This window comes from Antedon mediterranea, chromosome 6 (genome assembly GCF_964355755.1).
Source record: "Antedon mediterranea chromosome 6, ecAntMedi1.1, whole genome shotgun sequence".
Lineage (NCBI taxonomy): Eukaryota > Metazoa > Echinodermata > Crinoidea > Comatulida > Antedonidae > Antedon > Antedon mediterranea.
The window spans coordinates 2,467,167-2,494,912 of record NC_092675.1 but is presented as its reverse complement, the minus strand read 5'-3'; the positions used below and the strand labels follow the sequence as shown (position 1 = coordinate 2,494,912).

The window sequence follows — 27,746 nt, the reverse complement described above, 5'->3', positions numbered from 1 at the left end:
ATGGGGGCTTCTATAGTGCATTATGCAAAGCGCTTAACAGTAGAAATGAAAGCATTTAGAAACTGAGTGAAGTACTTGGCAAAATATATCAAGGAAAACTTACCTGAGATAAAGAAGATCATGTCTTCCACCATTTTCATGTGAAAATCATGTTAAATTCTGAATGGAAAATTTTTATGCATTTTGGGCGAGTAGACTTGACTATATATGGCCAACTTCTAATTGACAATTCAATTAGTCTTACACATCTGAATGATGACTAAGCCAGGACTGTTTAAAGCACCCAACATTGACTAAGGGCTTCTCTCATCCAGTGCCCACCTTAACCAGAGGAGAGGCATAAGCCAATACGTCTGAGGCAGATACTAGATACAAGGGGCTGCCATAAGAGTCAGCAGTGCTGATTTCAAATGCCTAATGGGACTCCATATACAGCACCCGGTATTTCCAGATGGTCTCCCATCCAAGCTCTAACCAGGCCCAATGTTGCTTAACTTTGGTGATCTGACGAGAACCGGTGTTTCAACGTGGTAAGGCCGTAAATATAATAATATATATATATATGTTATGATTTAAATGTGTCTTTCTTTTTTTAGACTACATAAAATAACTGCTCATGTACAGTAAATATATATCATTACTTGTTGTAATTTTTACAGCTTGTGGAGATGAACCAGATCCATCTAAATGTGTACCAGGTCATTGGGTTGTTCCCTCTGCTATGGCATTATACTGTATTGTAGCTAATATTCTACTTATTAATCTTCTTATTGCAACTTTTAAGTAAGTTTTGTTTTTTGCAAATTTGTTAAAACTAGATATTTTACATATATGTATTGTCTTGCCCTCATGAGACTTCGCTTCTAGTGCAGGCCCCAGTTATTATTGTTATAAACTAATAAATGTATGTATAAATGAATTTACACCTAGTAAATTAATCCAGTTATATATAAGCAGTACTGTAGTGTTTCTAATTAAAAACTCTAAAACTGTTTTTTTTTATAGTTTGTTTAAAAACTGTGTTGCAGGTTATTACAAAATATAATGCTTTCTCATTTGGTGATCGTTGATAATTGATAATATAGCAAAAAAATGTGTTGGATCCAAAAAGAAATAAAAACTTATTTGAACTCCCTAAGATGTTCCAATGCATATTTGTATGACTACCTAAGTTGGTCATTTTAACTGATCAAACAAGTACAAGATTTAATTTATACTACTGTACTTATTTCATTCAGTAACACTTATGCAAGAATTCGAAACATATCTGATGTAGTATGGAAGTTTCAACGATATCGTCTTATCATGGAGTATGAACAAAAGTCAATCTTAGTACCACCATTTGTAATTCTTCAACATGTGTTCCTGTTTTTGAGAACTTTACTTCACTGCTGTTGCAGAGACACACGTCCAAGTCGGGACAAAGGACTAAGTAAGGTTATTATATTTACTATATATTGCACTGTGTTAATACAACACGCTTGTGCTATAATCCATGCTTTTACTTCTGAACAATCAGGAAGCTGATTTAGGAGAGGAGTTTCTATATCGAAAAGTAGTTCATACCCCTACTGGATCCACCCCTGACTATTGTTGATAGCTAGATCACCCACATAAAAGTAGTTCATACCCCTACTGGATCCACCCCTGACTATTGTTGATAGCTAGATCACCCACATAAAAGTAGTTCATACCCCTACTGGATCCACCCCTGACTATTGTTGATAGCTAGATCACCCACATAAAAGTAGTTCATACCCCTACTGAATCCACCCCTGACTATTGTTGATAGCTAGATCACCCACATAAATGATTTAATTGGTTTCCTACTCCTAGAGCTGTTTTTACCAGATGAAGACATACAGCTTTTAAATGATTTTGAAGAGGAATGTATGGAACTATATTTTCGCAGCAAAGAAGCAAGAATAAAATCATCAAATGAACAAAGGTTAAATGCTACTTATGAAAGGTAAGTAGTGTTTAAAAAAAAATATGTTTGTTTATTCTTTTAGAATAAAATAGATAAAATTTGAGATTAAAAAAATAAGTACTAGATATTAATTTGTTGTCTTTCAACAAATTATTAGATTATATAGACTGTGTAAAATGGTGTACATGCATGAGAAGTAACTCGGTTTTAATTCACAATTTTAAACATTGTATACACACTTTATATGTTATGAGCGGGATCTACTCCGTTTGATGCAAACACAATGTGGAATTGATATATTCCACTTTGTAGCAAGCTTTCGTATTCAAGCAGTAAATTTTTTTCCTTCTGCCCAACTATGCACAATGTTTATTAGACAACTCGAGACGCACTGACCTAGATTTTGCAACCTTGCAGTCAGATCAGACTTGACATGCACTTTCTATTTTATTGTCATTTTGGTTGTAGTTTGGTAGTTTTACAAGTCAAGTCAAGTATCATTTATTATCATTTGTTTTAAGAAAAAACATAGAAATTCTGTTTGCTCTGTTGGTGGAGTACAATATCCAACGGACACAACACAAACTCAAAAACAAAAACATTACAAAAAAGTGTCTACATTATGTTTAAGACTCCACAGTTTTATCCGGTATCTCTTTTAATTTGGGGATTTTTGAATAACGAATGTGACCTTACTATGTAACTTGAAAATAAAATGTTATGTTATTACATTTTATTGTAAACACGTTTATTTATTTCTTTCTTTCATTTCTGTAGGGTTGAAAATGTAGAACTAAAATTAGATGAAATAATTGCAAAAGAGAATTTGATTAAAGTGTACTTGAATTCTTTAGACACACGTTTGAACCTTCTGGAGAGTGTATGTTTTCAAACTGTTCACAGTGTTCGCTATCTGCAACATCTCCTTACAGCCATGTCCATGTCTGAGAGCCGTGACTCGATAAGCGAGACAGAAAAAAGATCTAATGATGACTCGCCGACTAAACCGACAGTACAAAGAAGGATGACTCTGTCGGACACGATCCTTACACCACCGTCTACGGCATCCTCCAAGGAAGCGTTGGCATACCTCTGGGAACCTTCTGGTGGGTTTTTACCATTAAAGGGAACCATGGATAGTAAGCAAGACTCCTTAGGAAGTAGTTCTACAAGAAAAACATCTGTTGATAAAGACAAATTAGAATTACCAATCAGTGAAGTGAATGAGTTTGAAGGTGAGCGCGCTCTTAAGTCTTTGGCAGAAGCAACTCCAGTCTCGTCTGTAAGAGACGATATCTCACCAATGAGCAGCATATGGACAAAAGCAAAAAAGAAGGTTAAATCAAGTCAGCAACGCTTAAGTACTTTTGAAAAGTATGCCACGATGATTGCACCCACGATATCTATGGCAATAAGTCCAGACACGGAAGCAGGACCTATTAAACGACAAATGGGTTTTGAAGAACCAATCCAGTTAAAAGTTCCGTCTAAACTCGGCGCTCTTTCGCGTATAGAATCAGAGTCTAACCTATCTATGTATAGTGAGTCGGGGTTAACTAAGACCTCTATACGACAACCGACACCATACAGGGCAGCTCCAGCTTACAGTACTATTACGGACCACATCGATACAAGAGAGGTAGACATTCAGGAAAGACTGGACCAATCTCGCGCTCTTGCATTTGAATACTGGACAATGACGGACGGCGCAACAAACAACCAGGTTCACTCATCATTAAGCCCAGCCATCAATCATACAAACATGTACAACGTGAACCTTCCGGAAAGGAGTCCGACGCCATTGAACATACCGACCCCAAGTAGCGAGACAAATAGTGACTTTGATCCTATCAAAGTTGACGCAAAAGAAGATGACACAGATGACGGGATCACATTTTTAGCAACTTCACAAAACGATGAACAGTGTGACGAAGCAGAAACGAGATGCTGAAATTGTACAAAGTATGAGTACAGTATTAAGATATGTTATAGTAATAAAATAACTCTGGTCTCTGGTGCTAAACTACTAATTTACTAAGTAATAGTAAATAGTGTATTTATTGTTTAAATAAAATTAAGTATGAATCGATTATTATAATAATAATAATGATATTTTATGCAATAATGTACAGATATCAATGTATAATGTTATACTATATATATATATATGTATGAGCAGTTCGTGGGAGACTTAGAGGTGTTGATTACAATGTGAAAGTGTATCTCTTGCTAGTGTGTGAGTATACCAAACCTAAGTGTCAAAGTAAACCAAATATCCTCTTGTGAATGGAGCCTGTCTTTGTGGTCCTGGTGGTGTTATTGCAAAAAATGTAACTCGTTAAAATCAGAGTTTTTGAATAAGCTTGGTTCCCACTAGAACGTAACGCAAGCGTTTTAACCAATGACAAGCGAAGTTATAGACAGTTAGCAATCACAAGCGAATAAGCCATCGCTTGTGATTGGTCAATTCACTTGCGTTGCGTTACGTCCTTGCGTTGCGTTGCTAGTGGGAACCACGCTATAGTGTACACTTCCTTTTGGGAAAAAAATGGGTAGTAAAATGATTACATAATGTTTTAACAAAATGTGTACAATATGGTATATTATCTGTTGTATTTTTAAAACCAGTTTTTTTTTAATCCTTTTTTTTTTTTATTTTAATACCAAATGAAAAAAAAATATATATATATATATATATATATAAAAATCCCAATGAAATAGTTTTAAAGTAAATAGCTATTTTTGTGAAGTTTTATACCTAACCAAATAGTGCCCTAAGTTCGTATTTGTGATTCATGAATGCTATAGAATCCTGTGTATACTGTCTTTTATTATAATATAACCAGTTAAGATTAGAAAATGTTTCGAGTCAGGGTTTTCCTATGCAAAACATGCAGAGCTAAGATAAAACAGTTTGTGAGTCCGGAGCCTCAAAACTGTACCTTAGAAGAGTACATCCTACCAAGGCAGTTGTTAGATTGTTAGGCTTAAATCAACCGATCCAATTCTTACAAACAAATTACCTTTGTCATTCCAGCGAAAATTAGTTTTGGAGAGGAGAGTTGAAGGAATATGATGATTATGAGTGTGGATAGCGTGTCCAATATCGTTTATTAAAGTTTCAAATATGTATCACATGACGCATTTATTAAGTTATGTATCATATGCGTATGGCCTGATACAGTGTCACGTGTTATACATGTGGCACAAAGTCCTTCCAACGGTTTGAATTTGGAAAAATTGGATGAATGGGAACAAGTGTGATGGTGAGTGTATGTTGTGTGATGGTGGCTGTATGCAGTGTGTATCACTGTATCCTATTCAATTAGCAATATCATGTGATCAAGTGATTCAAATTCAGTAGTGTAATTATTAATCCATGTTGCCAAAGTTGATACCTGCTACTGTACTACACTAGAGCTTCCTCTACCCTCGTCAAAATAAGCCCCAACCCCAGCAGCCGACTCTCAACGATTTGAATACTGTTAATCTTCAACTAGTTTTTACCGCCACCACCAATACAACACTATGTGTAAACTGTATATATTAACATCTTGTTTGTAACCAGTATAAAGCTCTGTCTACACTATCAAACTTTATGTCATATCACTACCATATTTGAGCATGTCACTACTATATTTGGGGATATCACTACCATATTTGGACATATCACTGCTATATTTGGGCATATCACTACTATATTTGGGCATATCACTACCATGTTTGGGAATCTCACTATTTTTTCAAACTAGTTTGACAGAGCTTTACTACCGTATCACAGTAGAAACCGTATTCAATGGAGATGTTTCTGTGAGACAAGCAGGGGAAATTTTTCTATTTGTATACTGTTTTTTAATTTAATTTTCAATTTGTGTATAATATGGATTGCAAAAAATCTATGCATCCATTTGTCTATTCATGTTTTACGGCCAACTCCTATGGACACCTATCAAGTGAATTCTTTGTTTTGAGCCCCCAAGATGTCCCCTTAATAGTGGTTCTACTGTATATTACATATTTTTTGTATGAGGATTTTTGTTTAATATTATCCACTAAGCTATGAGTTGGATATCTAAATGAACTTACCGAATACCTGTTATAGTGGCAAAAATTACCCTTTAATCATGAGGTATGGGTTATGGATATACGTCTATGTATTTTACTTAGTGTAGTATAGGTGTTTGTTAACTAACCCCAGGGTTCGGGGCTTGGGTTCGGGCCTGGGTGAGTTCGGGGCTTGGGCGATCGGGGCTTCGATCCGAACTTTATGTATGCTAATATACTCAGGAATGGCGTGCAATAAAAGAAACATTTAAAACTATATAATTATTAATTACTTTAGAATTATACGGTATATTTATATTATTGATTATTTTTCTACGTTTATTATTATATTTTAATAGTATTTGCACAGTATGTTCATATCATTTGTACCATATGTTTTATATCATTGTTGTTTAGTTCTCTGAATTGTTAAACAATTGTTTTCATCATTCAACAGCCATTAATAGATGAGATTTAACTTTCAGTTTCCGCCGTGTTATCGTTGACATTGTCGTTGTTACCTTTGTAACCCACTACGGGACATTTTCATTTAACATCAATCACACTGACGTAAAAAGGATGAATTTATACAGACGTGTGGCAACGGTATATATAGAAATATAGAATCTATGTTATTACTTATGACCATTTAGACATAACGCGGAGCGGACCGGCGGTTCCCGCTCAGGATAGATACATATTCTACAAAGGCGGTTTTCTGTAAGGGACAATAAATCTTTAAAAAACATTATCATCTGGACATTTTAATTTTGCATCAATCGCAATTTGATGAATTAAAAAGTAAAATATAGACGTATGTTAAGTTTATTATTGACCACGTACCTTAATATTTAAAAAACACACACACCAGGGAAGAGTTAAATTTAACTCTTCCCTGCACGCACACCAACGCGGATTACGATCAATGGTTGTTTTGACAGTTAAAAGTTAAATCAACAGAGTCGTGTTAACGCCGCCTCTCACAAATTCACTATTCTTCTGACAATCCTATCGCGTTCGGTGTTTTTTCAACAAATACAAAAATACAAAGCATTGCAATCATTTAGTAGCCTACTACGTAACAATGCGTTTCACTAAAAAAGTTGTTCTACTTGGATTTGGACTTGCTTTTGTTTTTGCAACATATTACCAATATTTTGAGTGGTTAATCTATCAAAATGACAAAGAGGACATTCTGCAGAATGAAATAAGACAAATTTGTTATGTAAGTATATCTTTTAAACATTGAAATTACGTTATAATAATAATTATATTTTGTTGAATTTAATTTTAATACGGTTATTAAAGCTTGATCCTTACTGTGCAGTATTTTAGATGTTTCTCGCAATTTCGAGCATTTGCCCATGTGATCCGAAATTTCAGTGGCATTTGGGGGAAGAGTATCCCTTACCTTGAGACCGCGCGCGAAAACAAATCATTTGAGCACATTTTGAGGGGTGTTTAATGAAATTATTTAAATAAGATACAGATTATTATGCCTATACTATTAAAAACAAATATTATCATGCCTAAGCATAGGAACCCTTTAGTAGTGTGCCTATTGATAAAATATTTGAGTTTAAAATCAACCCGCAATTCGCGGGTTGATTTTTATGAACTTCAAACCTTTCATCCCATTTTAAAGGGGAGATGGGGACAATACTTCCAGAGAGCATTATCAACCACATTTATTATCCACTAACATAACATCCTTTGTTTCTCTGGTCTGTGGCTACGTGGTATGCAAACTTACAATACGACTATTTCATGACTATTTTATGACTATAATATAATAGCACTAAACCAAAATGTGTTCCTTTATCTCGTACGATAATAAAAGCGCCGTTCGAAGAGATGAGACCCCTTTTAATTTCTTTTATCTATTATCGAAAAATTTGATTTATTTATTTTGCTACTTTTATTTTCCTATTAGCAGCTTTTGCATTTACATAAATATATATTCTTACTTTTCTTTTTAAATTTAGAATCAATCCACTCAAACGAAATCGTCTATAAATCAACGTTCGCATTCGCCACAAATTGAAGTATCGAAAACTAATATAATAAAACCTAGATATATTTATCCTTTTTTCGCTGGAAATCAAGGACCGAATAATCAATTACAAGCCTTAACTGCAGCCATTGCTTTTGCCCATCTTACAAACCGAACTCTTGTTCCAAGTCCATTCTTTGATCATCCAACTGGAACTGTGAATAAAGTATATACCATGAATGAAACGATAGATTTAGAGGAACTTAGTAAGTTTATTAAGATTTCTACCGAACACCAGTTTGTAGCCGACTGTGGTCATGTTGTCACAGCCATGGTGAATGGCTTGGCCGGTCGCTGGAAAGAAGATTTTGCTGCCCAACTACACACGTACATGTGGTTCATACGGAAGTTCAGTGACGTAACTGTACCACCTATTGGAGATAATTTATTTATTTTAGAAAATATCTTATCCGTAATTAAGATTGTTGGCAGAGATGTTTTTGATAGATGTTTAGGTTATATTTATCCTTATGGAGATGCTTCCGTCGTTTTCCATGGAAGGCGTGATCTGCATAACAAGCTATTTAAACATTTACGTAGACCTGTGTGGATACAAGATCATCAGACATCATTATCTAAACAGTTATGGAATGCTGATGGACTTCTTGCCGTTCACTGGAGACTTAACGAGGAGTATCAGAGGATTTGGTAAGTTTTATTTCTAATAAATGACGTCATTGGAGTTTCCTTATTTAAAACACCGATATTTCCCATAATTTGTCAGCTTTTGCAAACTCTTTTTGATGATATATTTTTAATCATATGTGTTATATTATTCATAGTATATGTTTCTTTAGGTGCAGAGCTAATGACTCGTATAGTACCAAGGATCACTGCAAACTAGCGCGTCTTGATCGACAATTAGTCGCCAGGGTGTTGGTGGATCAAATGAAGATGCTCAATTTGACGAAAATTTACCTTGCTTTCACACACGACTCGGCAGTAAGAATTTTATTAATCACGTTTCTCTTTCCATAGTTACTTCATGACAATCTATTGTGCGCATGCGGGGCATTAGACGTTTCAGTTGATTCCTTGGCACAGTTTTGGTTCTGTCTATGTACTTAAATAGTTTGTTAAGCTTAGCTTAAAATTAAAATGAAATGCGATAGAGTGATATGGAATTATGCACCGACAAAATCGCTTCTGGAAACATCGTTTCGTGCGAGTCATTTATTGTTATCACGATCAACGTTTATTGTAGAAATGATAACAATGTACGTTGATGAAATATTATTGTCAATTGTTAATATATACTTTCTTTTCATAGATAATATTATATACATGTTAATTTTCCAGATCGATTTGTTCAACTTTGTGAAACAGATGGTTCCTGCAACATTCTCGGCAAAAGACATATTGAACTTGCAATCACCTAGCAGTAAACGTTTCAATAACGATAATTATTATTTGTCTCTCTTGGAACAAGAAATATGCTTTAGTATGTAAAATACGAACTAATTAAACAAATGAAGTATTAATAGCCCCTTTGATCAGCATTATCATATGTATCATCATATCATCTTTAGTATTTAGATCACTTAAATCAAGTGTTGGACATACTCCTACCAATATTTCCACAACCTAACACAAGGCCGCACTATTTTAACCATATCGACCATTGTGTTCCGGTGGTTGAACAATTCTCTGATAATCTATAAGGACTTTAGTGCATCTTTATAAACTCCAACGTCGCAGTGCTTTATAGTGGTAGGCGCGGCACAGTGACTGCCATGGGTCCAGAGTGCCTAGTCTTTAGTTTCTCGGTGGAAGTTCCCAAACGTTTTTAAAAAGATGTAGTAATAACTCAATATTCTTGTTTACATTACAGAATCGAATCATTTCATTGGAAGTCCATTGTCATCTTGGTCCAGTATTGTGATTGAGCAACGAAATCATCATGAAACCAATCTAGTTTCGAATCTACTGTTGCCATTCATAAAAACACCCTTACACTAGGTCGAGTATATTTAATAAAACATGTATTAAAAGATTGAAAATATAATTCAGAGATATTCTCACAAATAAATTAATTCTATATTCATTGAATCACTACCAAATATCCTCTTGTGAATGGAGCCTGTCTTTGTGGTCCTGGTGGTGTTATTGCAAAAAATGTAACTCGTTAAAATCAGAGTTTTTGAATAAGCTTGGTTCCCACTAGAACGTAAAGTAAGGACGTAAACGCAACGCAAGCGTTTTAACCAATGACAAGCGAAGTTATAGTCAAGTCAAGTCAAGTCAAGTATCATTTATTATCATTTGTTTTAGGAAAAACATAGAAATTCTGTTTGCTCTGTTGGCGGAGCACAATATCCAACGGACACAACACGAACTCAAAAACAAAAACATTACAAAAAAAAGTCTACATCATATTTAAGGCTCTAATAGATCCTGGAAAGAAACTATTTGTAAATCGTGCCTTATTGGCCTTAATAGAACGAAATCGCCGACCGCTGCGCATCAACTGGAACATACTAGAGGCCGGATGAAAATGATCATCTTTGATAGCCACTGCCTTTTTCAGAAGACATGATGATTATGAGTGTGGATAGCTTGTTGTTGAAGTAAATGTCAAATATCGTTTGAGTTTCAAATATGTATCACATGACGCATTTATTAAGTTATGTATCATATGCGTATGGCCTGATACAGTGTCACGTGTTATACATGTGTGGCACAAAGTCCTTCCAACGGTTTGAATTTGGAAAAATTGGATGAATGGGAACAAGTGTGATGGTGAGTGTATGTTGTGTGATGGTGGCTGTATGCAGTGTGTATCACTGTATCCTATTCAATTAGCAATATCATGTGATCAAGTGATTCAAATTCAGTAGTGTGATTATTAATCCATGTTGCCAAAGTTGATACCTGCTACTGTACTACAGAGCTTCCTCTACCCTCGTCAAAATAAGCCCCAACCCCAGCAGCCGACTCTCAACGATTTGAATACTGTTAATCTTCAACTAGTTTTTACCGCCACCACCAATACAACACTATGTGTAAACTGTATATATTAACATCTTGTTTGTAACTAGTATAAAGCTCTGTCTACACTATCAAACTTTATGTCATATCACTACCATATTTGAGCATGTCACTACTATATTTGGGGATATCACTACCATATTTGAGCATATCACTACTATATTTGGGCATATCACTACTATATTTGGGCATATCACTACTATGTTTGGTCATCTCGCACTATTTTTTTCAAACTAGTTTGACAGAGCTTTACTATCGTATCACAGTAGAAACCGTATTCAATGGAGATGTTTCTGTGAAACAAGCAGGGGAAATTTGTGTATTTTTATAACTGTTTTTTAATTTAATTTTCAATTTCAATTTGTGTATAATATGGATTGCAAAAAATCTATGCATCCATTTATCTATTCATGTTTTACGGCCAACTCCTATGGACACCTATCAAGTGAATTCTTTGTTTTGAGCCCCCAAGATGTCCCCTTAATAGTGGTTCTACTGTATATTACATATTTTTTGTATGAGGATTTTTGTTTAATATTATCCACTAAGCTATGAGTTGGATATCTAAATGAACTTACCGAATACCTGTTATAGTGGCAAAAATTACCCTTTAATCATGAGGTATGGGTTATGGATATACGTCTATGTATTTTACTTAGTGTAGTATAGGTGTTTGTTAACTAACCCCAGGGTTCGGGGCTTGGGTTCGGGCCTGGGTGAGTTCGGGGCTTGGGTTCGGGGCCAGGGTTCAGGGCTTGGGTTCGGGGCCGGCCTTGGTGGGTTCGGGGCCAGGGTTCAGGGCTTGGGTTCGGGGCTTGGGTTTAGGGCTTGGGTTCGGGGCTTGGGTGATCGGGGCTTCGATCCGAACTTTATGTATGCTAATATACTCAGGAATGGCGTGCAATAAAGGAAACATTTAAAACTATAATAATTTTAGAATTATACGGTATATTTTGATTATTGATTATTTTTCTACGTTTATTATTATATTTTAATAGTATTTGCACAGTATGTTCATATCATTTGTACCACATGTTTATATCATTGTTGTTTAGTTCTCTGAATTGTTAAACAATTATTTTCTTAGAACAGCCAATAATAGGTATGAGATTTAACTTTCAGTTTCTGTGTTATTATGGGTGTTTGTTAGGATATTTCTTGGTGAGAAAGTTTAACATTATCACTGCATTCCCGTTGACATTGTCGTTGTTACCTTTGTAAACCACTACTTCATTTAACATCGATCACACTGACGTAAAAAGGAAAATTAAAGGCCAATTTACACAGACTTGCGGTAACGGTAATAAAAATATAGAATCTATGTTATTCCTATGACCATTTACACACAATTCAGAGCGGACGGGCGGTTCCTGCACAGGATATATACAGATTCTACAAGGGCGGTTTTCCGCTTACCGTTACCGCTCGTGTGTGTAAATTGACCTTAATACATTATAAGAGACTCGTTCTCATGGCATTGACCATGTTCAGTACCGTACTTTCATTAACAAATGATCACACTACAGTATATTATATTATTAACTAAACCATTATCAAGGTATTTCATTGTACATTGATGAAAATGACGAAAAAAGTAAGATTAATACATTAAAAGAGACACGATCTCGTGGCAAGGACAAACAAAATCCTTCATCCGTATTTCATTTTACATCAATCACAGTTTCAACAACAAACAACTAGAGACTTATGGCAAGTTTAAATGATCCGTTCCGTAACTTGAAAAACATCATCTGGACATTCTAATTTTGAAACAATCGCAATTTGATCAATTAAAATTAAGTTTAAACAATTAAAAACGTATGGTAAGTTTATTATTGACAACACACCTTACATTTGCTTTACGGTACCGTAACTTCATAGTTAGAAAACATATTACATTATTGACTAAAATCATCATCTGAAAATTTAAATGTTACATCAAGCGCAATTTGATAAATTAAAAATTACAAACGTATGGTAAGTGTATTTTTGACGACGTACCTTATTAAAAAAAACACACACCAACGCGGATTACGATCAATGGTTGTTTTGACAGTTAAAAGTTAAATCAACGAAGTCGTGTTAACGCCGCCGCTCACAAGTTCACTATTCTTCTAACAATCCTATCGCGTTCGGTGTTTTTTTGACAAATACAAAATACAAAGCATTGCAATCATTTAGTAGCCTACTAGGCAACAATGCGTTTCACAAAAAAAGTTGTTCTACTTGGATTTGGACTTGCTTTTGTTTTTGCAACAAATTACCAATATTTTGAGTGGTTAATCTATCAGAATGACAAAGAGGACATTCTGCAGAACGAAATAAGACAAATTTGTTATGTAAGTATATCTTTTAATCATTGAAATTACGTTATAATAATAATTATAATTGTTTCAATTTTTTTTTAATACGGTTATTAAAGCTTGACCCTTACTGTGCAGTATTTTAGATGTTTCTCGCAATTTTAAGCATTTGCCAAACAATGTGATCCGAAATTTGGAGCATTTGGGGATCGAGTATCCCCTACCTTGAGACCGCGCGGGAAAAGAATGTTCCATTGAGAACATTTTGAGGCGTTTTTAATGAAATTAATTATTATTATTATTATTATTATTATTTATTGCCAAAAACCAGTTACAAAAAAACAAAACACAAAAACTAAGGGAGTAGGCAGGAACCTAAAAGTGAACCTAATCACTATAACAAGAGTTCAGGTTCCGTTCTCCCAAAGTAACAACAATTATATAAAATAAACTATATAAAAATATTAAAAAACAAATAGACGAATCAACAGTGTCAATATAAAATAAACGGGTAAAATACATAATAGTCGATTCAACAAAGTCAATATAAAACATGTGATTTAAGTGAATTTAAAAATATTTGAAAACTGTCTAAAATTAAAGAATTTTTAATCATTTCCGGTAATTAATTAAGATACAGATTATTATGCCTACTAGTAAAAATAATATTATCATGCATATTATATTTTAAACTGTGACTACAATATTAATATCAATATTTAACTATATTTGTGGACTAGAAAGCTTTTAAACTATATATTCACACTTGTTCCGTTTCACGGAACGGAAGACTGCACCGTTCAATTATGTATACCAATCAATCAATCAATCAATAATCAATCAATCAATCAATCAATCAATCAATAATCAATCAATCAATCAATCAATCAATCAATCAATCAATAATCAATCAATCAATCAGACTTATATAGCGCCGGTATCCATAAAAATAATGTTCAAAGGCGCTTGACAAAGTTAAACATTAGGCCTATATGTGTTATAGTGATGTTTCTTATTTATTTAACGAAACGGCGCCGTTTTCCGTTCAAGTGTGACATGAAGCATAGGAATCCTTTAGTAGTGTGCTTATTGATTTATTTTTTTGAAATATTTGAGTTTAAAATCAACCCGCAATTCGCATTTATACTTTTATGAACTTCAAACCTTTCATCCCATTTTAAAGGGGAGATGGGGACAATACTTTCAGAGAGCATTATCAACCAAATTTATTATCCACTATCATAAAATCTTTTGTTTCTCTGGTCTGTGGGTACGTGGTATGCAAACTTACAATACGACTATTTTGTTACTATTTTATTCATTTTATGACTATTTATAATATAATAGCCCTAAGCCAAAATGTGTTCCTCTATCTCCTTTTAAACCGCACGTACGATACCAGCGCCGTTCCAGCTGGGGGCACCTTTTAATTCCCTTTTATTCATTATTGGAAAATTGTATACCTGCTAGTTTTATTTATTTTCCTATTAGCTGCTTTTATATTAACAGAAATATATACTTTCTTACTTTTCTTTTTAAATTTAGAATCAATCCACTCAAACGAAATTTTCTATAAATCAACGTTCGCATTCGCCACAAATTGAAGTATCGAAAACTAATATAATAAAACCTAGATATATTTATCCTTTTTTCGCTGGAAATCAAGGACCGAATAATCAATTACAAGCCTTAACTGCAGCCATTGCTTTTGCCCATCTTACAAACCGAACTCTTGTTCCAAGTCCATTCTTTGATCATCCAACTGGAACTGTGAATAAAGTATATACCATGAATGAAACGATAGATTTAGAGGAACTTAGTAAGTTTATTAAGATTTCTACCGAACACCAGTTTGTAGCCGACTGTGGTCATGTTGTCACAGCCATGGTGAATGGCGTGGCCGGTCGCTGGAAAGAAGATTTTGCGGCCCAACTAAACACGTACATGTGGTTCATACGGAAGTTCAGTGACGTAACTGTACCACCTATTGGAGATAATTTATTCATTTTAGAAAATATCTTATCCGTAATTAAGATTGTTGGCAGGGATGTTTTTGATAGATGTTTAGGTTATATCTACCCGTATGGAGATGCTTCCGTCGTATTCCGTGGAAGGCGTGATCTGCATAACCAGCTATTTAAACATTTACGGAGACCTGTTTGGATACAAGATCATCAGAAATTATTATCTAAACAGTTATGGAATGCTGATGGACTTCTTGCCGTTCACTGGAGACTCAATGACGAGTATCAGAGTTTTTGGTAAGTTTTATTTCTAATAAATGACGTCACTGGAGTTTTCTTATTTGAAAACGCCGACAGTTCTCATAATTAGTTTCAGCTTTTGAAAACTCTTTGTCAATGACTTTCTGCTTTGTTTTAAATTAATTTTAACCGATACATTTGTCATATGTGTTATATTATTCATAGTATATTATATGTTTCTTTAGGTGCAGAGCTAATGACTCGTATAGTACCAAGGATCATTGTAAACTAGCTCGTCTTGATCGACAATTAGTCGCCAGGGTGTTGGTGGATCAAATGAAGATGCTCAATTTGACGAAAATTTACCTGGCTTTCACGCACGACTCGGCGGTAAGAATTTTATCAATCACATGACAAATTATGATTAGAGCTAAATATTATCCCCGGTCTATACAAATTATTATAGGTATCTTTCCATAGTTACGTCATGGCAATCTATTGTGCGCATGCGAGGCATTAGGACGTTTCAGCTGATTCCTTGGCACAGTTTTGGTTCTGTCTATGTACTTAAATAGTTTGTTAAGCTTAGCTTAAAATTAAAATAAAATGCGATAAAGTGATATGAAATTATGCACCGAAAAAATCGCTTCTGGACATCTTTTCGTGCGAGTCATTTATTGTTATCACGTGATCAACGTTTATTGTAGAAATGATTGTGTAAAGCACGATAACCGTATGGACGTTGATAAAATAGTATTGTCAATTGTTAATATATACTTTGTTTTTATAGATAATATTATATACATGTTAATTTTTTAGATCGATTTGTTCAACTATGTGAAACAGATGGTTCCTGCAACATTCTCAGCAAAAGACATATCGAAATTGCAATCACCAAGCAGTAAACGTTTCGATAACGATAATTACCTTCTGTCTCTCTTGGAACAAGAAATATGCTTTAGTATGTAAAATACGAACTAATTAAACAAATGAAGTATTAATAGCCCCTTTGATCAGCATTATCATATGTATCATCATATCATCTTTAGTATTTAGATCACTTAAATCAAGTGTTGGACATACTCCTACCAATATTTCCACAACCTAACACAAGGCCGCACTATTTTAACCATATCGACCATTGTGTTCCGGTGGTTGAACAATTCTCTGATAATCTATAAGGACTTTAGTGCATCTTTATAAACTCCAACGTCGCAGTGCTTTATAGTGGTAGGCGCTGCACAGTGACTGCCATGGGTCCAGAGTGCCTAGTCTTTAGTTTCTCGGTGGAAGTTCCCAAACGTTTTTAAAAGATGTAGTATTAATATAACTCAATATTCTTGTTTACATTACAGAATCGAATCATTTCATTGGAAGTCCATTGTCATCTTGGTCCAGTATTGTGATTGAGCAACGAAATCATCATGAAACCAATCTAGTTTCGAATCTACTGTTGCCATTCATAAAAACACCCTTACACTAGGTCGAGTATATTTAATAAAACATGTATTAAAAGATTGAAAATATAATTCAGAGATGTTCTCACAAATAAATCAATTCTATATTCACTGAATCACTGCCACTTTAAAAAGTGATATACTTGGATATTCAAATACATAGGTTAAAAAGATATTTACTACTTACTTACACATGCACATAATATATGGGTTAAACATATGGTTAAAATATGTGAGCAGTATGGTCTAGAACATGATGTTATGGTGTAACCACATTGTAAAAACTATTAAATCTTTGGAGGTGTGCTACAGCAACTCATTGAGAATGTTGCTAGGCTTACCTAAGCACTTTAGTGCTAGTAATATGTTGAGAATTCCCTCTTACTACGAGCATGTACGCAAGGAAGTGCGTCTGTGGTTTTAGATTAAGAGTTGTTAATACCGTAGTGAAACTTTAGGTGTACTACGAAATATTAGAGAAAAAATCCTATTTTAGTTTGATTTTCCGGTTTGTATTATTTTTTATTGTAGGCCTATTGATCAAATTAAAAATATATTGGTGACGTTACAAATCTCAAATAATTAAATCATTATTAATTCAATTTCTTTAGTATAAAAATTCACTGTCCGCAACTTATTTTGACCTCCATCTGCACATTTGTGATGTTTTTATGTTTATTGTAATTTTTAAGTTATGTGTTTATCTTATTCGTAATCTGTAAACATTTTTTAAAATTTTAAAATGTGTGGAAAAACGAATAAAACAAACAAACAAACAAACACTGTTTATATTGTATTACATTTAGGGGCTATTGTAATTGAAATGAGTGTGATCTTGTATCATCTTTTAGTAAAATAATCTAAACCTCAGCCTGGTGTAGTTCTTGCAACTTTTTAGACTCTTATTTTAATAAGGTTTTAAATAGTGTACACATCTGGTTTGGGGTGGATGTTAAAGTGATTACATAAAGTTTTAACAATTTCGACATTTTTCAAATCTAGATAATATGCATTAATATTACTATATGTGCACGTATAGTACCATATCATCATCTTATAATGTCATGGAACCACTTTATGTCGAAAAATAAAAAGGTCAAAATTTGGTCATTTTTCGAGAAAATTCCTGTACTATAGTACAGGAATTTTTTTCAAAATCACCAAAATTTCGACCTTTTCAAATTTAGTTAATATGCACTCATATTGCTATATGTGCACATATAGTACCATATCATCATCTTATAATGTCATGGAACCACTTTATGTCGAAAAATAAAAAGGTCAAAATTTGGTCATTTTTCGAGAAAATTCCTGTACTATGTACAGGAATTTTTTTCAAAATCACCCAAATTTCGACCTTTTCAAATTTAGTTAATATGCACTAATATTGCTATATGTGCACATATAGTACCATATCATCATCTTATAATGTCATGGAACCACTTTATGTCGAAAAATAAAAAGGTCAAAATTTGGTCATTTTTCGAGAAAATTCCTGTACTATAGTACAGGAATTTTTTTTCAAAATCACCCAAATTTCGACCTTTTCAAATTTAGTTAATATGCACTAATATTGCTATATGTGAACTTATAGTGCTATATATATATAACCACTACCATATTTGGGCACATCATACTTTTTTTGTCAAACAAGTTTAATAGTGTAGACAGAGCTTACCATTAACAAAATTGACGTACGTAATGTAATAGAACAACATCTCAATTCAAATAATGTAATCCATTTCAATTTGTAATTAATTGTCATTCGTCACTGAGATCATCAAGAAACAAATCAATTTCCAATCTACTGTTGCCATTCTTAAAAATACCAGCATTGCAATGAAGCCAACATAGGCATTAATATGTAATAGAACAATTAATTATTATAGCAAAGTGTATGTGGGTTGGCTTCGGGTCAAATGGGGGTCCTCTTAAATGTTCAGTGTAAATAAATTAACTATTTGTGTGACGGAAAAGTTCCATAATTATTGTTTTGAAAAAAATATTTAATTGTTCCTTTATCATCATTTTTTCTACGCTTTGCTGATGAAGTTTCTGACCCACAGTTTCTGAAATATAAATAAAAATAGAAAAGATTAATCGCTTAATCCTAACTTCTCTGGGTCAAAAAATTGAATTGGAAATAAAAATCAAATACAATGGATAAGTTAATAGGCTTAATAGTAGCATCAATAGTAGTGCCAAGCCAATAGTCACTATGTCAAATATTAAACAAACATCTGACGTTTAAATCAATAACAGTCATATTCATACAGTATCCCACAATGCATAGTAATGTTGTTGAAGCTATATCAGTAAATAACATCAGTGTCTATATAAACACTGTTAAAATCAATAGTTATACTGTTGATTAAATACATATTAAATGATTTGATTAGGTTTGACCATTAGGTAATCAGGCATAAGAGCACCCCACTCGAATACATTATCGCTACCATGGGATAATCTCCACTTGTGCCGGAAGGGTGCTTTTTGTTTATATGTTTAGTAAAGCATGAGTGGTTAATTTGGGCTAATTATCACCTATTGGGGTATACTTTCTTACAAAAATGTCACTTTTTACAGAATATGTTTTTGCTTATAAATAGGACATATCTATATCAATGGCCCAAAATGCATATCTGTAATATCTATCTGTAAAGTTTCCATGCTCTGTGATAGAGCACACACATTTTCGTTTGAGTATGGTAAATGTACCAAATAAACATAAATTTAATATAAATTTATAATAATTATATAATTTTATATTAGACTTTATGAATAATTTTATATTTAGACTTTATGGAAGGGAAATAAAAAGTTCCAAACTTGGTGGGGTTGATTATTTATCTCACACTTTCTATTTTTTAATATTATTCATTTTTATTTTAATACCAGATTGTTTATAGAACTTACCGTTTAGATGATTGTACTGGAGATATTGGTTGTTTATTCACTTCCTGATCTGTAGGGAATATAAATTATTATATATATTATTATTATATAAAAATATTGCAAGTATATATATAGTGTAATAATTAATAATATAATTATTACAAGTACAATGGGCAGCCCACCTGCCTATTCAGGTATTTACTGAAATCCACAAATAAATATGATTTTGTAAAATACAACAATAAATAAATCCTACCTTGTTCTGATAATATTGACTTTATCTCTTTATCATTCAAACACAGATCGACATGCTTATTAAATTCATTCAAGTCATTATGCATTTGAACATTGTTACAAATGGGACAAACAAATTCGAAGAGCCTGCCCTCTATAGTAGCTGCTTCCGGAATGGAGTCCATATACCGAGTGTGTGGAATGTCTGACAAATGGTTATTAATTTCGTGTGATTCTGTTACTTCTTCTGACATAGTTCTGTTTTTATCTTGAGCAATGTTAGACATATTGTAATTTAAAGTCATATTATTACTCATATCATTTGAATTGGTAATGTTACTGCTTTTGAGTGTCTCTTTATGATCATGCATCTCAGGTCCGTTAACTAACTTTGACGAGGTTGTTTTTGGCTTTTGAAAGAAATTCATTAGAGTTCCTTGTTTACTATGAACAACATTGGCAGAAATCAGTGAAGACATTCTCACACCTTTGAAAGAGAAAAGAAAACATACAATTTATTCTAAAATCATGACAGTACAGTAAACACACCTTCAGGACCAAACAAAGTTTCCTCTTAATGCTAAAACATAGCCTATACAGTAGTTCCCCTTGTTTTGTTTCATGAGAAAGTGTTCTTTTAGTAGACGTATACCCTGAATAAGGGTGTCAAAAAGAAAGCGTTTTATTTTCAAATGTCTTGTATTGCAAGCCTTGTGTTCTTTTGTACATCTTTAAAAAGATAATGAATGACATCATTGCTTTGTGGGCTTAGATGTTACACATCATGGTTCTTCTCTAAAGCTTGATTCCCACTAGCAACGCAACACAAGGACGTAATGCAACGTAAGTGATTTGACCAATCACAAGAAATGGTTCTTTAAAGTGCACACATTTTATATACAGTAGACCTTATCCGAGAAGAACAGAACAAAGGGAGCAATGAGTCTTGAACCCTTGCCAACACTTTTTGGATTATGGTTCCACTGTCTTAACCACTTGGCTACTCACTCAAGAAGTCTGCACTTGACCTTATCTGATAACAGAACCAATAGAGTGATGAGTCCTGAACCCTTGAACCCTTGCCAATACTATGGCTATGGACTATGGTTCCACTTGACCACTCACTCAAGAAGTCTGCACTATTTCATACTTACCCATTAACCTCAATTTTAAAGGGTCAGGGTGACAGGCAATGATTTCAAGTCTAAGCAGTTCACTAGCAGAGGCATAGATTGCTTCCAAGGAGTCAATTGCATGTGACACAGAACTGGATCTTGTTTTCACTTGAAACTTGTCATTTTTTAGTTTAATGCTAACTGTTTTTCCCTGTAGAAGAAAATGGAGTAACTATAAATATTAACTTTGAAGGATTTGAAACAGCATATGAAAGTATATTAACATGCTACCACCTCAATGTGTTTCCAGCTTGTCTACTAGCTCTGTCACATTTGTGTTCAATGCCTTCCCGAACCATTTAACTGTTCAAAACTTAAATCATAACACTTTAAATTTATTTGTGCTTATAAACCTGGACTGAAGATTAATTTAGCATAATGTGTAAGTTGTGTGCATTTTTAAACTATTTCATTTATAGTTTTTATTTTAGCAGTATACCAAAACCAATCTGGCTATATGGCTCTAGAAGTTATTAAATCTGTTTGTATAGCATAAAATGCATGTGGTATTGTGACGTCAGTTGCATTATACTCTATCTATACTACATCTGATGGAAATCTAATTAGTAAATACCCATAGTAAATGTTAAATATAGCCTATTAGACATATGTTATATTATTATTATTATTTATCAATTATTATTTGTATGTTTACCATAATTTCTTCTTCTTTTAAATCTTTAGAAAGTGATTGACAAAGTTCATTCAACTTTAAGTAGAGGTCAGAAGGTGTTGACAATTCTCTGAACGTCCTTTCTACACTAATACTTTTCCTTTCGGAGGATCTACAATTAAAAAAAAAGAGGAGATACTGTAGGCACTACTGGGAGATATGGCATATGCCTACTGTATCTCATCAGCTACATCCCTACGATCGAACTAGAGAAAAGTTTTCTCTTACATCAGAAACTTACAAAGGTTTAAAAAAAGTTCTTTCCTTTATACATTAAATTCAATTCAATTTCGTAATCTAAAAAGGATTAGAAGAAAATATCAAGCTATGCTAAACTTAAAAAAAATTAAAAATAATGTATAATGAATTCACCTTTCAACTCTAGTCGAACCCAATCCCAACGAGGTTTGTAAAAAGTGATGTGATGATATCTCTGAGAACAAAAGATGAAGAATTCCACGGTGGACAAACATATCACTACATGTCTCAATGTTCAATGATTTCAGCATCTTTTCTGTAACCTTTCCAATACCACCTACCTATAAGTTGTAATGATAATCATATTAATATACATACTGTATTTATAGGCCTAGTACATACAGTAACAGAACAAGATTAATAGGATGGAAGAGTTGATTGGTCGAGTGGTTAAAGCAGAGGCACCATACTGTAGCAACACAATGACTGGTTCCTGAGACTCTACTCGTCAATAGTTCTGGTGAAACAAGTCTTCTTGGATAAAACAATTCACAAAATGGAGATCCAGTGTACACTTTATAAGAACCCATCACAGGTGAAGAGTAGGGGTTACTTCAGTATTCTTGTTCAAATTCAGCTTATGTTGATGATACAGTGCAGTCAAATGGCCAATTTACACAGACAGGCATTGATTAAACAGGCTTTAGCACCCTTTAAAATTTAACTTTTTAAAATAAATTAATGACTATTTTTCTGCCACCTGACATATCGTTTTTATCATTTATGAATTTTTAGCCCCCCTAATCTATAATACTGGATCCACCCCTGACGAGCGGTAACTGTTAAAAAAATATAGAATCTATTTTGTTATGATCATTTACACACAACGAGGGAAAGACGGGTGGTTTCTATGTGGGACAAGCTACGCGGCTTATCCTTACTGCATCTGTGTAAATTGGCCTTAAGGGCTTCATCTACATCTAATACCTGTTTAAGCTGCAAAAGTATAATAATTAACTATGTTTATTGTAGAGAATATTGTACATACTTTTCTTATTGGTAATGTTCTAACAAAGTCCATGACTGCCTCTCTTGTTGGTTGAATCTTGTATTGTCCATTTGGTTTATTTTTATCAGAACACACCTTTGCCAGCATTGTGTTTGGAGCAATACCTTGAAAAATAAGAGTAAAATACAAGTTAAAATTCCAAGCGATATACTAGAAATAATTATTTTACATTCAGTGAAAATCTGTTCATAAGAAAAAGTTGTTACAACCAATATTTGAGATAACCTACTGTTAGACCATACTGTACAAATGTTAATGGTATAGTTCAAATTCGATCAAAAAAAACTTTCTTAAATCGCAATTATGTTTGTCAACTCCCAAAATGAAGTATGGTACACTGGAAAACACTAATTACTATCAGAGCTGTTTTAGACCACTAAAGGTCTGAAACTGTTTGCCTTCTTAAGGGTTTTTCACACCTGTTCCGGCACGGTTTCAGTCCAACACAGCCAAATCAATGTCAATGTTTCATTTTCACATAGCCGCATGAAAACAAAATATATTCAATTTGATCCTTTTCGACGCCTGACCCATGCCGGAACCGGTGAGAAAGACTCTTTATTCACCTGCACTGGCTGTCAGCTGTGTCTTAGCCTGGATTCTGAATCGAATCTCATTCACTGCATCTTCATCAGTAAAACCAAATGTCACACATTTGGATATGTCTTCCTCTCCCTCAACATTTCTTTCATCATCCAGTCTTTCAACACCTTTGCTACTATTTACATCTCTATGATTCATCCCCTTTACCTCATCTTTAATATCACATTTTGTTTTTGCACAGTGATATGGATTATAAAACGTCCTTTGTTTATCAGTTAATGACTTTCTTTTAACAAGATGTTCGGTTAGATCAAAGTAGGCCTCGTCCAAACTCATTGGACAAAAGTTGGGATCATATTCTTTCAAAATTTCACGAACTTGTTTACTTGCTTCTCTGTATTTATCAAAATTTGTTGGAATTAAAATTAGATCAGGGCACAATTTTTTAGCAATAAAGCCAGGCATCGCAGCTCGCACACCAAATCTACGGGCAAGATAGTTAGAAGTACACTGAAAAAAAAGAAACAAACAAACACGATTGCATTATGTATTATGACTGGATTATTCCATTTTCCTTTTAAGGGTTTCCATTATGGGCACACAAGAATATTGGATTACGTACAACCTAAAAAATATAGTACACAGTGGAGGATACAGTAGGTAGGATACAGTAGGTAGGATACAGTAGGTAGGATACAGTAGGTAGGATACAGTAGGTAGGATACAGTAGGTAGGATACAGTAGGTAGGATACAGTAGGTAGGATACAGTAGGTAGGATACAGTAGGTAGGATACAGTAGGTAGGATACAGTAGGTAGGATACAGTAGGTAGGATACAGTAGGTAGGATACAGTAGGTAGGATACAGTAGGTAGGATACAGTAGGTAGGATCAAAGAATATATATCACAAGAATGAGTATTCCGCGATTTTTGCATGAGAAATTTGTAACAGAGAGCTCCAGAGAGTGATGCCCGCCCTCATAAGGGCGGATGTATACATATTAAATAAGACTTGATTTAATAGATATTATACATGTCACATTAAATAGAATTATGATAATAGTTTTTCAATTGTAAACTATTTTATAATACATATTTATTAACAAACTAGTGTACATTCACTTTTACAGACAATTATTTACTAACATGCTAAGTTAGTTCACAAAAAAGGCCTAACACAGCAACACCAAAAGTCAACGAATCGTTACTCAGCACGGCCTATTCTTTACCATTGCCCGTGTACTACTCTACGCCCGGTAAATTAAGTATTGTTTTTATGATATAAATCAGTATAAAATACATGTTATTAATAGGAAAAAATGTTAAATGTCATTAACATTTATTTGTTTTACCAGAAACAAGTTAAATATAGGAATATTATTAAACTATCCTACGTGAAAACGCGTAAACACCAACACGCCCGGTCACGCTATTGTAGCGCCCGGTTGATAAAGCAAACTGTTTATACGGCAGTTTTTACTAAATAAATTGCATAAAGCGAACAATTAAATATCCAAATAGTATTTAACATGATGTTGGCATGTAGTTGATAACATTTTTTTATCATGAAAATACTACCGGTGGTCCAGCCTTTGATAAGTGAAACCGTCTCAAAAAGTTGTATACATCCCAGATACATCCACACTTATGGCGGCGCCCTACCACATGGACAATATTACTGTTACAGGGAAAATCGCGGATTACTCATTCTTGTGATATATATTCTTTGGTAGGATACAGTAGGTAGGATACAGTAGGTAGGATACAGTAGGTAGGATACAGTAGGTAGGATACAGTAGGTAGGATACAGTAGGTAGGATACAGTAGGTAGGATACAGTAGGTAGGTTGAATCATTGAAAGTATTCTTAATTCTAGTCTTTAGTCTACAATATCAAACAATATCAAACTTTATCTGACAAAAAAATGTGACGTGCCGATATCATATCACTACCGTATTTGGGCATATCACTACCATATTTGGGCACATCACACTTTTCAAACTAGTTTGATAGTGTAGACAGAGCTTTACCAGCATTGACATGCTGCCAACTGCCATTGGTTTGTTATTTAGTGATGGATTGTCTCTCATTTCAACCGCTGCATAAAATGCATCCATATCTAGGTGAACTATAGTACGACTTAAATCTCTTGCAACCTCTAGTTGTTGTGCGAGTGCATCCATCTAAAAATGAAATGAATTAATGTTATCAAATGGTATGTATTTCTTATACTGATTTAAAAAAAAAATGCAGATCAAATCTTTCCTTCATAAATACAGAAGATTAAATAGTGAAATTAATTCTTAAAATAAACAACAAATAAATAAACTATATCATTTCACTTAAAATCTGAAAGTGTTTATACTGTCAGGGGAGGATTCCAGGATTTTTTTAGAGGAGCGGTAACCCATATAATATTGATAGTCAAAATAGATGTCAACAAGTAGTTTATAATTCCATTTTAACTGTCAAGCCAGGGAGCATGCACACCTAGCTTTACCCCTGGATCAGCCCCTGGATCAGCCCCTGACTGTCTACCTACCACTTGCACTGCTTTTTGTTTATCTTTCTCAGTTATCAAATCCAGTTGTTGTTTCATTGTTGCCACACGCTGGTCTGTTTCTGATTCTTTCTTTTGTTCATTTTCATAGAATCTATAATTGTGAAAAATATACAAATGTCAGACATGGTGGTTGGGGGACACAAATACATTTTTATTTATTATTTAGGCAATTATTACCAGGGAATAACATTAAGTAAAATCAGTGCACATGAGATCTCCTCATTCATAGTAGTGGTGGTCTTCTAGGATGAGAACTTAAAACTGGAGATCTAGTGTATAGATTAGTGTGCACTAAGAAGAAAGTTCTATCTAGTCCATTTCACTCTCTGTGTTTGTGGAAAGTGCTACTTGTCACACACGCAGAGCCGTAGCGACCAGCCACTTTTTCACAGAGGTCTTTGACAACTTTGACATACCTGGATCCCTTTGATGCTTCAAGAATGATCTGGTTTATCCTGCCTTTATCTAATCCCTCCATTCCAGCTTTGTTCGTATTCAAGGCCATCCTTGACATGACAGCCATTTCATTTTTGTTGTCAGTTCCAGTACCTTGGTTCATTATTCTGCTGTTCTCTACATCAATCTTGCTTACGTCTTTATTCTCTCCACTACCAAGAATATGTGATCTTTTAGCAACATTCTCTGCAACATCTGAAAACATGGAACCACTGTGATTTTATTTAAAAGAAAATACCTATAAGGGGTCTGTACAGTATATGTAAGTTACGGTGTATGTGGCACCATAACATACTGCCTGCTCTTGGCCACACCATAATTTAGGTAAGGTGGAATTGATTATCTCTCACGATTAACCATGCCTATTATAGAAAACTTTATTAAACAACTACTTTCACTGTGCTGATAATACCATGGAGTTTTACTCCATGATAATACATAATAGTTTTTTTAGTCGAAACACAACATCATAGATAGGCCGCTACAGTGTAGCCTACAGTATAAATAGTATTCACTGATATTAGTGCTTTAAAACCCTATTTGTATTGAACCATTACATCATCAGTAAGTTACCCTGGCTTCTTACACAGTCAAGACTAGGCCTAGCAGTCCAGTAGTTTATAATGTATCAGGTATTGTTAACGCCTAGCCATAATATTAATACTAACACAGTGTAGGCTAGGCCTGGGTTGGGTTGGGCCCGGGAAAAATTCAAATTATGTTTTACTAACTTGCTGCATGGCAATAATGTGTCAGCGGGCTTTTCCAATCTTCACTTTCAGAATCAGAATCTTGAAGTGTAGTATTATATGTACTAGCCATTTAAATTATTTTTGATAACGGAAATCTGGAATTCTAACATATTATTTTTAAGATAAATTTGATTAGTTAAACATCTATAATGTAAACACAGCAAAAGGGGAAGTACCTTTCATATGCGCGCGCCGATCCAAACTAAAAA

General features: G+C 33.9%; 3 protein-coding genes and 1 pseudogene across 5 annotated transcripts in view; 2 read left to right on the top strand and 2 right to left on the bottom strand.

Moving 5' to 3' along the window:
* LOC140050947 (transient receptor potential cation channel subfamily M member 3-like) overlaps positions 1-4,552 on the top strand; it is a 29,804-nt gene extending 25,252 nt beyond the window's left edge. Inside the window, exons 20-23 of the mRNA XM_072095960.1 lie at positions 660-783; positions 1,239-1,432; positions 1,837-1,969; positions 2,708-4,552. Of these exons, the coding sequence (XP_071952061.1) occupies positions 660-783; positions 1,239-1,432; positions 1,837-1,969; positions 2,708-3,881 (1,625 nt within the window). The 3' untranslated portion in view covers positions 3,882-4,552. The remainder of the gene's footprint in view (positions 1-659; positions 784-1,238; positions 1,433-1,836; positions 1,970-2,707) is intronic.
* Positions 427-544, bottom strand: LOC140053093 (5S ribosomal RNA; annotated as a pseudogene).
* A 2,506-nt stretch (positions 4,553-7,058) lies between the features above and the next one.
* LOC140051816 (uncharacterized) lies at positions 7,059-10,005 on the top strand. Its single transcript, XM_072097134.1, has 5 exons — positions 7,059-7,199; positions 7,960-8,675; positions 8,825-8,969; positions 9,327-9,468; positions 9,859-10,005. Exons 1-5 carry the CDS (start codon positions 7,059-7,061, stop codon positions 9,984-9,986), a joined length of 1,272 nt encoding a protein of 423 aa, XP_071953235.1. The 3' UTR covers positions 9,987-10,005.
* An 8,652-nt stretch (positions 10,006-18,657) lies between these two features.
* Positions 18,658-27,686, bottom strand: LOC140050960 (DNA polymerase kappa-like). Of its 3 annotated transcripts, none has more exons than XM_072095984.1 (12): positions 27,517-27,686; positions 26,746-26,980; positions 26,309-26,420; positions 25,797-25,949; positions 23,790-24,276; positions 23,203-23,327; positions 22,329-22,495; positions 21,939-22,068; positions 21,263-21,434; positions 20,131-20,595; positions 19,896-19,944; positions 18,658-19,048 (listed from the first exon to the last, which is right to left on the bottom strand). In XM_072095984.1, the coding sequence occupies exons 1-12, from the start codon at positions 27,605-27,607 to the stop codon at positions 18,937-18,939; spliced, it is 2,298 nt and encodes a 765-aa protein (XP_071952085.1). In that variant the 5' UTR covers positions 27,608-27,686; the 3' UTR covers positions 18,658-18,936. The 3 variants fall into 3 exon arrangements, with proteins under 3 accessions (XP_071952085.1, XP_071952086.1, XP_071952087.1); XM_072095985.1 differs by having other exon boundaries at positions 26,746-26,997; positions 27,517-27,554; XM_072095986.1 differs by lacking the exon at positions 27,517-27,686 and adding an exon at positions 27,301-27,323.
* Positions 27,687-27,746: the final 60 nt, after the last annotated feature.